Here is a 17,815-nt window from a genome sequence, read left to right as displayed (position 1 = left end):
AGTATAAACCCTGGTTGTTGCTGTCATTTATTATGCATATATCCATGTTACTAGAACCTAGGAGTGAAGAAACATTCTGCTTTTATAGATTTGAACATGAGATATGCTTGATTAGTAGCTTGTAGTAAGTAAAGTTCTTATGAGTGTCTCTTAGGCAATATTCTACACAATGATTCTGCAATAACTCAGAGGAAAGCTAACGGGACATAGTAGTTCACATTCTAAGCCCTGAAAATGCTTGCTTATAATGTATAGTATAATGTCATGTATGCTGCAAAATGGATTACATATTTTATAAGAACCTAAATATCACGCGTCACGGACACCTAGAGCTGCACGTATAAATTGAAAATTACAGTATTTATAAGATTGGCACATTTATTAGATTGCTATAGGTCGGTAATAACAATCTGGCATCTATCTGTTCACATTTTATAGGTTCTATCAAGTGAAACATAAAAGTGCTTTTCATGTACTGAGTTTTAGGGGCCCATGCTCCTAAACACACAACAGGTGGATCCCTGGGGATATGTGGCAGGCCCCTCCAAGGGTGGCAAAAGAAAGACATGTTTTGAGTCACAATCTAAATTGAATCATTAAATGTCCCCTTGTACTCAAAAATATTCTGTTGTAGCGTAACTCCTTGTTAACCACAATGTCCCTCTGGGTGACCACAGCAGTTCTTTTTCTGTGTTTTCCAAGCTTTCACTCCACTCTCATTTTGGGGGATGAATGAATGCTTCAGCAGCTGCTCTGCAGATGGCCGCAATCTCTGGTCACTGAATTTAAGAGAAAACAAATGAAAATAAGAGCATTTATTCCCAAACATCTATGAATAAGAAAGTGCACTGAATTAGGACTTTAACTTGATTAGTTTCAATGTCCTAATAAGCATATTTTCTATTATAATTAAATCAGGTATAGATTGAAAGGGTGAGTGTACGAAAGGAATTTACCATACATTCAACAAAACATCTGTTTGAGTTTGCCCTGCCCAGGAAGGACAATGGGTCTCACCTCGTCAAGCTGATTTTTACAAAATCTTTGGCATTATCCGAAAACCCATCTGGTAAGGAGGGCATCAACCCTCTTTGAGCCCCAATGTAGAACAAGGCAGCCATCTTGTCCATGTGTGCCAGTGGTGGTTTCCCTGTGGCCATCTCAAATACTGTGCAACCCACACTCCATATATCTGACTTCCTGCCATATCCTGTCTCATTGATAACCTGAGGAGTGGAAAAGATGCCAAGAGTCAGACCAGACCAATGGAAACCAATGCAAAAAATAGAACTTAAGTCATTCAAAAAGTGTTATCTTCACAGATGAGAAGACCACCTTAATGAGCTCTAGCTTTACCTCTGGTGCCATCCAGTAAGGTGTGCCATGGACAGACTTGAGAACATCTCCGCTGTTGCTAGCAGTGTGGTTAAGGCAGCTGAGACGGCGTGCACAGCCAAAGTCTATGAGCTTGATGACACCTGTGGGCATCAGCATGACGTTGTTTCCCTTCAAGTCACGATGAATCACTCTGTTCAGGTGAAGGTAGGCCACCCCCTCCAGGATCTGATGGGTGTATAGAGCCAGGACACGCTCGGGCAGAGGACCAAACCTAAGGACAGTGAAAAGGACAATGTGTGTTAAAGGCAGAAGTTCTGCTCTGATTATTTGTCACACATTCCTAAAGCTCAATGTTTCAACAGGTACTTCTGGGTAGGTTTTCAAGCTGGTTTAAATCAGCCTAACCTGTGAAGGATGCTAGCGATGGATCCTCCTGGTATGTATTCCATGAAGATGGAAACCACATGCTGATGAAGTGAGGTACCCAGGAAGCCCACAATGTTGGTGTGTCTAAGAGTTTTAAGCAGCTCCACTTCCTGCTGCAAACGACTGTACTCCCTCTTTGCAGCGTCAGGATCAGAGGCATCCAAACTCACCTGCTTCACAGCTATCAGCTGGCCCTGGCTGGTCAGCCCACAGTGCACCTGTAAACAGGCAGCAGTGAATGCCAGGGTTAAATGGGCATCAATGTGTGCTGTTGTACATATAATATTTTGAGCATTTGCATGGTTGTATGAACAGATAATACCTAAGGAAGTTGGTGTACATTTTTTTAAGCTTCACGAGAGCTTCAAACAGCAGGAGTTGTGATGGTCCACATACTTACAGTTACAAAGTTGGCGATACAATATATCTGTTATTCTAAATGAGCATACTTACTGTCCCATAGGCTCCCCTCCCGAGTACTTCACCCTTTGTCCATGTGATGGTGTCATCTACAACCAACCCAGAGCCAAGCAAAGCAGCATTGTCTGTTGAATGAACCTGAAAATGAGGTTGAAGGTTACCGAGAGAGCAAAACAGGGTGGCTTGGATTATCAACAGAAAATCATTCTCATTTTGTATACAATTACAAAAACCAACTGTGTGTTTGAAGTTTTAGTGGATCAGAATATTTTGGTTTGTCTGGGTTAAGGTGTTGAATTAGTTAGTACCTCATTATGTCTTATATGTAAGGGACTGTGTGTAATTGATTGCGGTGGTGAGGCGGGGATGAATGTTTCAAGGCCTTTGCTACATTTGGTTACAAATGTAATCATTTTCATACAGTCCCTAACATTTGTAGAGTTATGAAAGAACGTGTTGAATGAGTAGAGATAGTTTTTGAATATGTGCTTGATCATGGCCATATTATATTATGATAATGAACAGTTCTCCTTCTTTTGACCAAAATAAAGCCAAAAAGTTAACCTCATGAAATGCATTTCTTTCTGATACTGGATTGTCTTCTCTGCGGGACTCGTCTTTACTCAGTCCCAGGTTATCAGGACATGGGCCGATGGATACGTCCCTCTCGTCCAGTGAGATCAGCTCCTCAGCCAGACATTGCAACAGGTCATCTGTAAGCGGCCCGTCCCCCACTTCATCCAGAAACTTCTGGTAAACTGGTGACATGATAGTGTGGATGCTGCTGCAAGTGTTGATCTTCAGCATTTGGGGGCTTTGAGATCCTATTGATGAATTCCGGTTTTGTTCTTGCTTATTCATGTGCATGTGACTAAAATCTTCAACATGAGATGAAGTTGCTTGCGTAGTCAATGTTTTGTGATTTGATTTCAATGTTTCAGACCCAAATCTAGAAAGAGCCTCCTCTATGGTACATAACGTGTGATCTTCAGCCTTTTCTTGAGCACTATTATGGCAAATGTCAACATCCTTAGAGAGAACTGGATCAGCCTCTGTGTCCCCATCCAATATAGGTATATCCTTCATTTTCTGTGTGCCTTTCCTTGATACGGGTGTGAGGTGAGGTCTCACCCTAGAGGACGCAGGTTTTGGTTTGCTTTTAGCTGAAACCACCATACACTCTCCTGCACTTCTCCTCAGTTTACTCTGCCCTTGTTTCAGTGGTCTGTGTTTGACTTTATGGCACTGCTGTGTCTTCCTAGACGGAGCAGACTGCACGTGTCTCTCCTTAACTTTCTCACAGGAGCTGGAAACTCGAAGGTTTTCATAGATAGGACCAGCAAACATCTCATAGATGGCCGGTCCTTCATCCCTACTCTGTATCTGCTGAAACATGTCTTTGTAAGTGATGAAGTCTACAGCAGATTTAGACCTTGCCGTTCCCGCTAGACTGGGTCCCTTCAGCTCCCTCAGTGGTGGGTGCTGTTGAGCTCTGTTGCTGTTTAACTTGTCAGGATTTGCTCTTTTGCTCTGTACATGATCTATAACCTTCTTTCGTGGCGATGGGGATGCCAGTTTTAAGGTGAGCACCTTTAACAGATTTAAGCTTTGATTTTACTTTTGTAACAGTCTCTCCACTATTTATTAGCTCTGGGCTTTTCCTGGTTTTATCTTTAACTTGTGTGGACAGTGAGGAGTGCTTCAGATTGGTTTTGGACTTCCTATGCAGGATGCTTCGGTCTTTGTGTGCTAGGATGTTGAAGGACTGCTGGTTCGTTAGAATATTTTCCCTTAATAGAATATTTTCCCTTAATTCACAGTTCATGGTTCTTCTCTCCTTGTTCCAGGCAGGCTTTAAGGTTTTCAACGTCCTCTCATGTCTCTTGAGATCTATGTCTGTCTGTGGAAGCTTTACATCTGGAGTGAATAATTGAGTCCTCTCCTCCTGAGTTATATGGTTATCTACTCGGGGTTCTTCATAACAGGAATCCTTCGTTGTTCTTTCTGTCTGTTTCATTTGCTGCAAGTCACTTCTGTAATTCCCTTCAGAGCGTGTGATAGCATCACTCTGGTCGTTTGTCATATTAAATTTTATCTCGTGGCTAATCTCAGTCTCATGTTCTGTGGTGTAGACCACATTGTTCTTTTCCTCCTTAGACTTTGATGTGATAGGTATTTCATCGTTCACAGTGTCTTTAGTATGATTTACAGAGTCTCCTTGCTGTGCATAGTTATATTTTATAAAAGACTGACTCTCAACAGGCTCGTTTGTATAATTCATATTGGTGGCTTTGCCTTCACAATGAGAGTTTATAGCTTTTTCAGTGCTGGGAAGATCACTTGTTTTAATGATAGGCTCTCCATCCAGGTTATGTGCTGCTCTGTGGATCGGTGGGATATGGCCGACCCTTGACTGAACTTTAAAATGCAGCCTCATCTCCCCGACCAAATCAGCCTTAGTGTTCGAATGCTGCAACAACCTGTCTCCAACAAACTTCAGATGGCTCTCTGCTGAAGTTCCCTCATGTGTATCCCTCTCATCTTCCTCATCCTCTAGATTGATGGAACTCTGGCTGCTGCTACTGCTGGACCCGCTCTCCTCGCTACCACCTTTAGTGGTCACAGGGCCAGTGCGTGGGCTGCCCCAGGACAGCCTCTCTCTCCTCAGCCGGGTCCTGGAGCAAAGGGGGCTCTGGCTGATGGGCTTCAGGGGAACGTGGTGCTTTAGTGCTGGCAGAGCCGCAGTGTCCCTGGGCCTGCTGTCTAGTGGCGCCAACAGCTTGGGTGTTCTGGGATGCGGAGCTGGCAAGAGACCCTGCGAGGACATTGACAGTAATTCAATGGCTTTGCCTGGTGAGGTAGACAAACTTTGGTATGGATGAAAAGAAAAAGGAATATAGGTATAATGAGACAATTAGGTGAAGCTGATATAAGGAGTTTTTTGGTTGAAATTCACCTTTTGTTCATTCACTGTATCTTGAGAACCCAGTCCTGCAGACAGAAAGAAATTATAGATTTAAAATGACGTGCACATGCACACAAGCATAATCAGCAAACTAAATTACTGATTTTAAATACCTTAAACCACTATTCAAACAGTTGTATTTACACATAATATTCAACAATGTTTCCTTTTGAATATTTATAATATATAAGATAAAAATAAAATTCAACTTCTCCTCTGATCTAAAAATAAAACTGTTTTGTAATTCTTAAAAAAAATGAGTCACAGCTGTAGTAACAGATGGTTTTACTCAATAATAATAGATGATTATCTTATTTGGAGGTTTATACACTTCAGTTGTACATTTACATACGGGTCTGGATGTGTGCTCTGGCCTGCATCACAGTGTTTGAACACAGTAGTGGTTCCATGATGCTGGGGGCTGACTGGCTGAGCTGGCTGGACTCAGCCACGGACAGCAGCCCTGGGGAGGATAAGCATGCTGCGACCACACTTCTTGTTCTCGGCCTGTGAAGAACAAATCAAAATCTGATTTTAAAGAGTTTGCATGAGTACCACAGATGTATTGTGTCTTCTAAACACAAAAAAGTATAAACTCAGAATACAGTAGTGCGGTAAGTAAGATTTTCGATGCCTCATAGCAATAAATGCATTTAATATGGCTATTGGCATACATTGTTGATCAACCATTAGCTAAATAATTGATTAATAATTACTTTTCTTTTTTTAGTTTATCACTTGTGTCACACACAAGCCACCATAATTCAAGGGGATAGCAGATGTTAAGACCGGGAGCCATGCCAAAGAACAAGGTGTGCAGAACAAGATGAAGTGTAATCAAACCTTAGAACATGGTTCAGGTAACTCAGACATCTGCTTGTCATTTTATTTGATAAAAAGAATTAAGGAGTTAAGTCAGATTCTTCTTTTAGTCTATTTCATCTCCAGCAGTCATATGAGACTGGTAGTATTTTTCCCTGCTCCACTCTCTTTCTATATGACGTTTACAAGCATGGTATTGAACTGTCGATCTGCTATTGATTATTCTTTCTTAAATAATCTCAGCTACCGTATGTACCTGTGTCTAGGGGGTACTGGCAGGCAGGAGGTCCTGGTACTCAGCAAACCAGATGAGGGAGCAGGATCCAGATGGCTCCAGCGTCTGCTGTTGTCGCTCAGGCTGGGCAGAGACAAACCTCCTCTGTCGAGCAGAAGAGGACAGAACACAGGCGAGTGGTTAATTTTGCCTTTGGCAAGAAGAGAGGAAAGGCAACTCTGGGAAATTTGTTGGGGCTCAACTGAGAAATTCTTGTTAATAATATTACAATAGGAATTCACAGATTCTGATGAGCTTTATTACCTTGTGCTGACGTGAACATGATGCCAAAAGCCTCATTTTCCTCCCATCTCTCTCTATTTCTGGAAGCTGATGCTATGAAATTAGAGACCTGCTCAAAGGCCTTTAGTCTCTTTGGAGAGGTTGGAATTGATTCAGTGGTGAGAGCTCCGCATCTCAGACAATGGGCTGATTCACCAAAGCCCTCTCTCCCCGCCTGTGTGTTTCTAGCCTGTTTGGGTAGAACAGGTTGTGCTCTGGACACAGTGACAGGTGCCTGTGTACAGGACAGGAGTGTAACCGGATAGGACACTAATCTGCTGTTTGTGTAAGAGTAAGGGGAAGTTGCTGACTAGCCCAAGGAGAGTGTGCTGTTTATACAAGTGACTGTGTGTTGAGGGGGTTGGAGGGTTAACTGTACGCACAACAATTGTTTGTGGTTAAATATGAACAGATGTTGATGTGTTCACATGTTTGCACTGTCAACAATATCAGCTGAGTGCCATCAGCTTCCCAGTGCACCTTCAAAAAGAGTGCACATGAGAATGTGTGTGTGTAAAAGATTGTGAAATTTCACCCGACCCACCTGCTTCCCCTCCCTGCATCCTGGTAGGCTTGCCTGATGTCTCTCAGTGTTTCCATGGCGTTTTGGAAACAGAGGGGGATCCCCTTATCTGCTCCAGACAGCCACACACACACACACACACACACACACAGTTGCACCCACCAACTAAATTGATTGTGTTCTCTCAGTGTTCACAATAGCACACAAATAATGTTTCCATTTCACACATTTGTTCAGAAATAGTAAACAACTATCACTGATACAAAAAAAACTTGAAAAGCAACAAAACAATAATTCACATTCCATTTCCTGAACTTTAAAGTGGTTTTTGATGCAGTTTGATAGGCTGGAGGTTCATAATTGCTGAAGTACAATGTAACTCCGAGGATTCGGGAGTTCATGTAGCAGCTGTATCAGTCGACAGCCTACAGATTTGTTTTATTTGTAGATTTCAAAGCCCTATCATAACACTAGAATGTGCCTTGATAACCACGGGTGAGGGAGAACAAACTCACGCACAACATGTTGATTCTCAAAAGAGAGAAAACAACGGGCAGTACCTGTTTCTGAGCCAGCTGGTCCACTCCGCTCCCATATGAAGACCACGTTTAACGACTGAATCAGATACTTCCTCTCTCTTTTGTTCTTTATTTCACACTTGGGTAAGAAGCTAATTATTTCACCATTATTCTGTTTTTTTACTCTACATCGTGTCCATTCCTCGCTGTATCGTTCTCCTTTAGTGGTCTGCTCTTTCCTCTCTGCGTCTAACCCATGCTGTTATGGCTGAGGTACAAGACGGGCAGGCAGGTTTCTCAGCTGAGAGGTGGTATTGTGTGTAAGACCCCTCCCACCCAGTTACGCCTCCCTCACTCCCCTCCTTTTAGAAGGTGATTTAATCTGATGACCTATTTGGGAGCTGACCAACAGTAAAAAAACACTGACCTGTTTAAAGTAGTTCGCTGGCATCCAAGACACCAATTTCACCTTGCTCTGATTTCTCGTTAGTCCTTTTATCCTCTAGGACTAAGGATACAATTTTTGTCTTTTTCTAACAATCCCACAAAGAGATAAGAAAAGTTTCACTCTAATTTCACACATTAATATCCCACACCTTAGCCCACAAAAACTCCAGGAGTCCTTTAAAGAGTTCGTACCTTGGCTGAGCCCTTTATGACGGTCAGATAGAAGAGGGTCCTCTGGAGACTCTAACATTTCCTGTAAAGAACAAAAATGAATACAGTGAATTCTTCAAAGCTTAAGGAGAGATCACAAAACAAAGCTCTGCTACCAAACCACATAGGCATGAATTTCAGTTTAGAATTGTTAGATTTCACTTATAACAATTAGAGCTCCCAATGGCTCAGTCACCTCTCATATGATGGAGCTTTTGCACGTGTACAGAGGCAAAGCTTAAGTCTCAGATATAGCTCTCTTGGTGGTTTGGAAGTCAACTTAAACATTATAGTTTGAATGATGTTTGATTTGTTCTAAGCAAACCCTTGGTATAAAGTTTATTTACTGTGCATGTACACATACATACATACAGTTAAATGTGTCATTGGGCCTCTGAGATACGTACACAGCAGCTTTTCCCCGTACACCACCTGCTCTTCTCTTCCAACTAGCCAGCTGCCCTGCTAGTCTGCTCCAGCTACAAGCACACCCAAAATACGGTAGTATGGCAGTTAAGTGTCAGCGACCCAGAGCACCCCTCCTCCATACACTTACACACACTAATCTAAACATCCAATTACTGCTTCCACATATTTGTCTTCGGGGTGACTGCTCACTGCCAGCCTGCCTGTGTGTCTGTTAATTGTGGCTACATGAGATCAACAGCCCCACTGCAGTCGCACACACACACATTTAAATACAACAGATCATTATAAAGGCTAATCAGAAGGGTTTGGTTGCTGTCTCACTTAAACAGAGTTTGCTAAAATGTGGACAGTTCAATCAATTAGTAAATACAACCAATCTCTCTCCCAAAGTGTTGAACAAGAATGACAAAAGCCTTGACATCTTGATATAGAAGAGACATTTAAAAGCATTTTCTTTCAGAGGGACTTGTTATTTATCACTTACCCCTGTGTGGCTGTATAGTAGAAAGCACTGCTGATGGGTTGGTGTCTGCGTTGGGGAGGCAGCTACAGACTGATTAGGATAAAGGCTCTCAAGGTCCAACTCTGTGTCTGAATCCCCAAACTCCAAATCCAAATCCTGGCACAAGTATTTTTCAGGGGCTAGGAGTGACAAGGGGGCAGCATCTGCGCAAAATCAGAAATAATTCTAACTCTTTGTGGCTGATATTCACACATAAAGAAGGAAAAATCCAGCTGTTTCTCCCAGTTACAAGCAGTGCAGGTCAAGAATTTAAAAAACTCTATGTTTGGGTCCACACCCCTGGATTCTCTGCTGTTTACTCAAGGTAAGGAATTAGAAGTGTTCTAAAAGTCTGAAAACAACATGTTCTACCTTTCTCTGTTTGTTTTTCATTTCTTTCTCCACCCTTGCGGTGTCACCTTGTTTCTGTATCGCCATCCTTGATACGAACTCTGACTCACACTCTCATGAAGGTTCTTAGCAGCATGGTGGCTCACAAATAGACAGACAAGCCATTCTTATACCCTCCCACATAAGTGCGGGCTTTGAGTGAGGTTTTCAGAGGTTTTACTCTGAAAAACAGCTTTATGAATAAAGCTGGTATGCTGTTTGTGTGTATGCCTGTATGTGTGTGGGAGAGGGAGGAAAATGCGTGTGCTTACACATGCTCACAAAAACACACAGTTTAATGAGTAACTGATCAATGAATCAGTAACCAAAGTGAAGTCAATGACATGAGGAAGTGTGAGCATGCATTTGACCCATTAATTTAATGTAATGAGAAAGCAAAGATTTGTTGCTTAAGGTTGCATATAGCTACCTATTAATTAACGTATATAATGCAAGTATTGCCTTTACTTTCTTAGTTTCCATGTGGTATTTTTTCAGGCCATATGTTGTAGGTAAACAGCATACAAAAAAGGGCAACGTAGTGCTGGGAAACAGTGTTATGGTGCAAGTCTAATGTGCAGGACCCCTTTCAACTTACAAAAATGTTTGTTAACTGCCTAATTCTAATTATTATTTTGAAAGAAACATGAGAATGGACACATAACTGGATAATCCTTACTTTCCTAAAGCAGATCACATGCGCTGCTGGAATTAAGATCAGAATGTTCTCACAACTTTAAAGCAGCATTAGTAGATTTACACTGAACAAAATTATAAATGCAACACTTTTGTTTTTGCCCCCATTCATCATGAGCTGAACTCAAAGATCTAAGCCTTTCTCTATGTACACAAAAGGTCTATTTCTCTCAAATATTGTTCACAAATCTGTCAAAATCTGTTAATGAGCCCTTCTCCTTTGCCGAGATAATCCATCCACCTCACAGGTGTGGCATATCCAGATGCAGATCAGACAGCATGGGTAGTGAACAGGTGTGCCTTAGGCTGGCCACAATAAAAGGCCTTAGGCTGGCCACAATAAAAGGCCACTCGAAAATGTTAATTTTCACTGTATTGGGGGGGTATCTGGTGGGGTATTTGCCTCATGCAGTGCAACACATTTCCTACGTATAGAGTTGATCAGGTTGTTGATTGTGGTCTGTGGAACGTTGGTCCACTCCTCTTCAATGGCTGTGCGAAGTTGCAGTCAGGTCGAGAACCCGATGAGGACAATGAGCATGCAGCTGAGCTTCCCTGAGACAGTTCCTGGCTTATGGTAGAGAAATGAACTTTCAATTCACAGGCAACAGCTCTGGTGGACATTCCTGCAGTCAGCATGGCAATTGCACGCTCCCTCAAAACTTGTGACATGTGTGGCGTTGTGCTGTGTGATGGAACTGCACATTTTGGAGTGACCTTTTATTGTGGCCAGCCTAAGGCCCAGCTGTGCAATACCCATGCTGTCTGATAAGCATCTTGATATGCCACACCTGTGAGGTGGATGGATTATCACACAGATTTTGACAGATTTGTGGACAACATTTGAGAGAAATAGACCTTTTGTGTTCATAGAGAAAGTCTTTGAGTTCAGATCATGTTGAATGGGGGCAAAAACAAAAGTGTTGCGTTTATAATTTTGTTCAGTGTATTTTGGCCATTTGGGGCTGCGGAAAAAGCTGTAAACACAACACTGATATTTTATCACCATATGAAGTATGGTGAACTTGCCAGTAAGCAGTTAGCTACAGCACTTACACATCTAGTAGATACAGAGCAACATTAGCATTGATTTGATGTCATGTTTTTGGCCACCTGACGAATATATTCACTCACAGCTTTGTTTTGACCTCCACCAACTCCTGAGGGAAAGATTTGGATATTTAGCTGCTTAAACATGCCTGTTGTTTGGTTCTGAGCCGGTATAGTGTATAGTCAATTCATGAGCTTTGTCGCTGAAACAGCTGCCCGCTGCAGTTAGAAACAATACAAATGACTAACAATGAGAGTGGTGAGACTGAACCAAAACAGTCAAGTTGTTGTGGCTGTAAAATCGAAACAAGGAGCTGAAAGACGCTAAAACCTTATGTAGAGCTGAGGGGAACTGTTCATTTGGGCAACAATTCTCTGTGGGTTCGTCACTATGAGTGTCCCCTTTCACTATATGTAGTAATTTCATCCAAAGTTAACAGAAATATAATGATTAGCAGAGCTTTAAATTGTGAACGACAAAAACCGTGTGTCCTCGAGCTGATGGATGCCTGCTTCTTCTGTCCAGATGTGATTAAGTGGGACGTGAAATGCATGTGACGTGCGTGTCCAGTGCTTTTTTTGTTTGAGTATAAGTGTGTACCTGTGTCACTCAGGGCCTCTACCATCATAGGAACGATCTCCTCCTTCAGTGGGCTTTTTATGTTAGCGGCGTAGTGGGGGGCTGAACAGCCGCTGGGGTCTTGTACCCGCAGATCACTGAGCAGTTTAAAGACAGATGGAAAAGGTCTAAGTGGACAGTTTTTCTGCATCAGACAGCTTCAGATGGTCTATAAAGGTGTTCCCTTTGCATACATATTTACATTTGGTGTTTTAATGTAAGCAAAAATGTATTACTCAATGCCAAAGCAACCCAAACTAAGTAGAGTATTTTAATTCAAGATGCAACCTCCTCTGCTGAAGACTTAACAAATAGACAGCTGGCAACTGCAACTGTGACTCTAAAGAACAGCTTGAGTGTGTGCTTGTCTGAACAGTATAGTCTACGTATCAATGCATGCATGAATGTGTGTTTTCTTACGCTGAGAGTGCCAACAGTTCCTTGACCACTTCCACAGGTCTGTGTTCCCATGCCAACCGTGTCGCTATGCCCTCAAATAGGTCAATGTCCCTGACAGCAAGCATCACAGCTGTCACGCCGTCGCTGTTAGGGACATTCACATCCACCCTGTCTGTCTGAGCCTGAAACATGCAGACAAACACAAACAAAGACATATTACAAACATGAATAAGACATGACACACTTAGTTTGGAGTAACTTACTAAGTGCTGAGGTCACAAACGGGGGAACATAGCACACATACATAGACAACTGACCTTTAATGCCCTGCAGCCTTATGCACAGCTGTTTTGGTTTGTAGTCTTTTGACATTTAGAAGTTCAGGCATATTTCTAATTTTTGTGTACAGTATATACATATACTCTTACTCTAGCAGATTGGAACAGAATTTCTCAGGAAGTAGAAATAATTAATAATGGATAATGGTAGGGACATGTCCCTACTAAATTCTACGCCCTTGGATAAAACAATTTACAAAACAATCATTTTGATTTGATGAATAACATTCACACGATTCATGTTTTTACATAGTTAGATTAGTAGTAGTCATAGTTAGTTACCTCCAGTAACACGAGGTCACACAAGGACATCATGATACTGACAACCCTGTTTGTTGCCCTGAGCTGAATGCATTTAATGCGCTAAGCAACCATCTCGTACAGTCAGTGAGTTGTTTTTGAGACATTTTGATAAAATCCCCACAAAAAACCTTATATTCTTTAGAGGTATATACATATTTTCAGTCAGGATCCATATGAGAAGGGTTTTCTTTTTCAGCATTTCACCATTATAAAAATAGCATTTGGAGTCATTATATGCTACATGTTCAAGATAACCCTAGCTTGGCAGGTATACAAACTATTCCTAAATGTAATGCCTGAACTGTAAATTGGATCTCAACAACTCTAATCCCACATCACACACCAGAATACCCAGTTGTGTTTTTGAAATAAGAAAACTGTGTTGTTTCCCTTTGCTTTCTTCACTCATCAGGGGAATCCTTAACCACTCAATCTGTATCTGTGTGGGAGCCTTACTAGCAGGTGCTGTAAGGAGTGCAGGTCGCCCTGCCAGGCAGCCTGCAGCAGGTGTGCCTGGGGAGACAGATGAGGCCTCGACATCCAGCCCAACACTTTTCCCTGCAGCTCAGGAGGGGCTATGTGGAGCGCAGTCTGCTGGCTGCAGTTACACAGGGTCACATCAGCCCCGGTCATCAGCAACCGCCGTACCATCTGTTAACAGCACCAGCAGGTAAAACAATAACTGACACAAAAAATGAAAATGTGTAGATTTTTAGTATGTAGACTTGGTAGAATTTGATTTTGTGAAGTTTTTTTCTTCATTAGTTAAAATGAGACAAAATCTAAAAAAGAAATAAAATTGGAGCTAATTTCTACTATTAATGTGCTATCAGACAACTATTCCAGTGTTTCCGAGATACCCTGTAAATGTGCAGGATTTCGCAAACATCTTAAGAGCAAAGTTCTGCTCAATATCAGCTGTAATTTGGTGTGACACAGGGGATCACAGAGGGATTGTCTCCCCTGTGTTACCGGTATGTCATGTGCTTGTTTTGAACATGCCCACCCCAGAGGATGCAGAGGAGTTACCTAAAGAGCAAGATTCAGGTCACTGGGCTCTCAGATACACATAAACACATTTTATTGTTATTGACTGAAAAAATACAACCTTACACCTCAAACACCAGTTCACCAGTAGGAATTTTCCACTGAACGATTGACTGATGTCACATCTGCTATAGTTATATAACAGCTAGTTGACCAGAGCTAGACCATGATCACGCAAAGATAGTCATCCCGATGTTACACTCACACACACACATCCAGCACATAACTTGCCTCAGCAATGCCTTTCTGACATGCAGTGATAAGGGGAGTGGACCCTTCCTCCTCCTCATCTTCAGCGTCGGAGACCTCCAGCTCCTCCCGGCCCTCCAACTCTTGTCCAAGTCTAACAACCATGACTTCTTCATTTTCCTCCTCCTTCTCTATTTTTAGCATCTCAGCAACACTCCCTTTCTCTCTCTTCTCACTTCTCTCCGTAGTTCACAGGTTCCCCGGTCAGATTTGTGTGAAGTGCAGCCACAGAGGAGAGCAGAGACTGAGCAGGAAGGCAGACGGGACTGGAACTGTTTTGTTATTGTCTGTGTGTGTGTGTGTGTGTGAGATCATTACCAGGATGTTAGCCCTGTGATGCAAGTCTCTAATGATCCACCGGTCCCTGCAGAGACAGCACAGGAATTATTCTCCCACGTTATGACTGCTGGTGAGTAACATTAATGCACATCATAATGCATTAAATGAGCTTGTCTAGCAATGACAGTGTTTACGTACCTGTGTGTGCAGAATAGACATGACTCTTTGTGGGCTGAACTGGTTTAATGTTTGACAGAGCAACAGTCAAGATGGCTGAAGTCTTATAAACTATTTTGGTATTATATTAGAAAGGTGCCTTTCAGAAGATATGATGGAACATTTGGACCCTAATATGTGTTAATCCTTAATGAATGATTATCAGCACTTTGAAATAAGACTAGCAACCCTGAATTACAATACAATGTTAAAATGAACTTTTCTTTACTTACTGGAGTGATGTCATTTCATTTGCCTAGCTCCCGTCTTTCACATTCCTTGATGAACTAATCCAGCCAAACGTCTTATCCGAGCTTCTGTGGACATTTGACAAGCAAACCTTTGATTCTTTTTAACAGACTCCCCGCTCTAGTGTTTCCTCTCCTTTCTTCTTTTTTTCCTGCACGCCTCCTGCTGTTGGTTTACACTTGGTCACCTTGGAGATGTTCAGACAGACAGGCTAGCAATGGGTTTAAATGGCAGCAGGGTGTTTGTTGCCTGACACACTAAGACAGAGTGAGACTTGGAATATCAATGCTAAGTGAACATTTTTCTGAGTTTCTGAGTACCATTATGTCAAGTGGGGAGTAATCTTGAGGGCGCTAGACTTGAAATCTTTGCGCTTGTAAATATAACTGATTTTTAAAGGAACTGTAGCACCCAATAATGTTTACATTTTCTGAAAAGCCTGAAAATGTCAAATAAAATTGCACTTAACCTGATCAAAATGTAATAAAGCCCAATAAGGTTATAAAAATATCTTGATATTATAATCACATTTCTTCTCTTCCTGTCTTTACCACATAATTTTAGAAAAAAATTATATTGTGCTCTTGGCTCTTCTGAGCCAGTAGGTGGCAAAATTGAGGAAATAGGCAGTACCAAAAAATTATATGGAAGTTAAAGCAGTGATTCAAACTTTTTTGGTCAGGCCCCCCTTTGAAGTGACTATATGAACATTTTTAATGAAATTAATCACTTTTTATTGTCTATTTGGGAACGGGTTGTAAACTCACATAAAAATGAACCATTTGCCTGCTTTGTTGGTCCCTCGGTACAGCCACCAAGCCGATGCAAGGCTTGTTGTTGGCTTCATAACGATCAATTTAGATTTATCATTTTACCAGGTACACAGCTTCTTCACCGGTCTCAGTCGCCAGAACTTATAATGTACAATTCGGTATTGCATTGGATATCAATGTAAAGTTGTCACAGTTTTTGGTCTGTTTGGGGTTTTCTGTCAGTTTACTATTTTATTTAGAAGTTGTCTGTTTCTGGCGCTTGTCTCCTGTTGTCTGATAATCCTGATGTGTTTCACCTGGTGTTTCTCCCTCCCCCTGCTCATGTGTGTCTGCATATATTGTCTGAGTTTAGTTCAGTCAGGATCATTGTTGTCCATGATGTGTGTTTCCTACCCCCAACACTGCCTGCTTGTTTGTTGTGTCTGTGGATTTATGTTTCACTATTTTGGATCATTGTTTGTTTTGTTTGTCAGTAGACTTATTTTTTGTTACCTTGTGGATTACTTTGCTTATTGAAAAAAAATGGCTTTGTTTGGACTCCTTATTTGTTTGGAGTGTTTGGATTTAACCACAAGAGAGTGAATATTTTTACATTTTTCTAACACAAACACACACACGCTTTAATTACTTCACGCTTTAATTACTTGTTTAATGAAATGTATGGGGTTGATTGTTCTTATGTAGTTTGTATGATGCTTTGGCAATATTGTTGTTACACCTTCATGCCAATAAAGCTAATTTGAAGTGAACTCAGTGTGTGTGCTTTATGTTCATTAATGAATCAGTTTAATTTATTCTGTTGAAGTGTGTGCTTCTGGCTGACTCAAGCTGATAAAAACATTACTGTAACGTTGCAGTGGGAGTTTACTTGAGTTTCCAGCATTTTTTGTGATGCCGTCTCTGGCACCCGAACGGCTTTTCATTCAGAACCACTTCTGCTTGGATTAGAATCCACTTCATTGTCATTATGCAGAGAACGGGTGCATAGCTAAGAAAATGCAATTAGCATCCAGCCAGAAGTGCAGAAATATATTGTTTTAACAGATGAGTGCTGTTATGCTATATCTTACAATATGTAAAGTTGAGTTACACAGATATTATACAGTATAAAATAAAAATGGATAGAACAGAAGTTAAAGAATGGAGAGTGCAAAAGTATGGATGTATGTATAGTATGAACTGTAATCTATCTGTATTGTAAGTATGTATAACAATGTATATACATTAGGTTATACAGTTGGTCAATGTACAGTAACACCATTAAACAGTGTAGGGGTTTGGTCCATGCAGAAATATGGTCACTACCTAAGTTACATGCCTAGCTGTTGCAAGAAATAAATATGCAAGATTCCTCATCAGCGGTGGTTAAAAAGTGGGATCTGTCAAGAATAATATCCTAGTTGTATAACAACCTAAATAACACACTACTAATGACAATTAAATAGTCTGGCTGTCAGACGGGAGCCGGCTCCCATGGTTCACTTCAAAGAGCTGGCTCATGTTGCCTACTGTGCCGCGAACGAGACGGGGTCAGTCCTGTTTTGACTCACTCATTATTTAAAGCATGCCCACGAGCACACCCTTGGGAAGGTAGCTGTTGCAATCTGAAACCTCACCGCTAGAGGCCACTGAAAATTACACCTGGCACCTTTAAAACTAGAAAATTTGTGATTGGATCTCCCCAACATAATCCATGGGGGTGCAACTGAGTAAAAGTCAAAACGTTTCTACTTTTAAATGTACTTTACTATTAAATTAACTATTAAACTTTTTTCTTGACTTCAAATTCAATTTGAAACACATTTTGAATGTGTACATTTCATAGGATCAGGCAAGGTAAAGGAGACCTTCATTCAAAAAGAATCACTGTTGACTCAGATGGAAAAGAACATTTAGTGGAGATTGAATCCACTGCTTTATGTTTGCTTGTGTGCTTCTGCTTTGCTTTTTTTCCTGCTTTAATACCTTCTGCAGTACATGCTGCTACTATCATTCTTTTCCTTTTGAAGACTCTCTTTAAGGGAGGTGCTGTACTTGACTTTCTGTTCCAT

The 17,815-nt window shown here is 41.3% G+C and overlaps 2 protein-coding genes across 2 annotated transcripts; both read right to left on the bottom strand.

Moving 5' to 3' along the window:
* Window positions 1–9: 9 nt before the first annotated feature.
* map3k19 (mitogen-activated protein kinase kinase kinase 19) lies at window positions 10–3,692 on the bottom strand. The gene is made up of 6 exons (XM_038720133.1): window positions 2,749–3,692; window positions 2,218–2,322; window positions 1,744–1,982; window positions 1,357–1,609; window positions 1,018–1,226; window positions 10–779 (listed from the first exon to the last, which is right to left on the bottom strand). The coding sequence occupies exons 1-6, from the start codon at window positions 3,577–3,579 to the stop codon at window positions 647–649; spliced, it is 1,770 nt and encodes a 589-aa protein (XP_038576061.1). The 5' UTR covers window positions 3,580–3,692; the 3' UTR covers window positions 10–646.
* LOC119903866 lies at window positions 3,667–13,631 on the bottom strand. The gene is made up of 11 exons (XM_038720131.1): window positions 13,408–13,631; window positions 12,332–12,492; window positions 11,894–12,009; window positions 9,139–9,320; window positions 8,208–8,268; window positions 7,072–7,159; window positions 6,228–6,350; window positions 5,502–5,656; window positions 5,141–5,175; window positions 3,998–4,999; window positions 3,667–3,961 (listed from the first exon to the last, which is right to left on the bottom strand). The coding sequence occupies exons 1-11, from the start codon at window positions 13,600–13,602 to the stop codon at window positions 3,695–3,697; spliced, it is 2,385 nt and encodes a 794-aa protein (XP_038576059.1). The 5' UTR covers window positions 13,603–13,631; the 3' UTR covers window positions 3,667–3,694.
* Between the last annotated feature and the right edge of the window lie 4,184 nt (window positions 13,632–17,815).

Source organism: Micropterus salmoides, unplaced genomic scaffold (genome assembly GCF_014851395.1).
Source record: "Micropterus salmoides isolate LMB-PRFRI ecotype aquatic unplaced genomic scaffold, ASM1485139v1 Ms_hic_scaffold_15, whole genome shotgun sequence".
NCBI classification, from domain to species: Eukaryota; Metazoa; Chordata; class Actinopteri; order Centrarchiformes; family Centrarchidae; genus Micropterus; species Micropterus salmoides.
The sequence above is the reverse complement of the archived record's forward strand: the minus strand, read 5'-3'. Positions and strand labels throughout refer to the sequence as shown.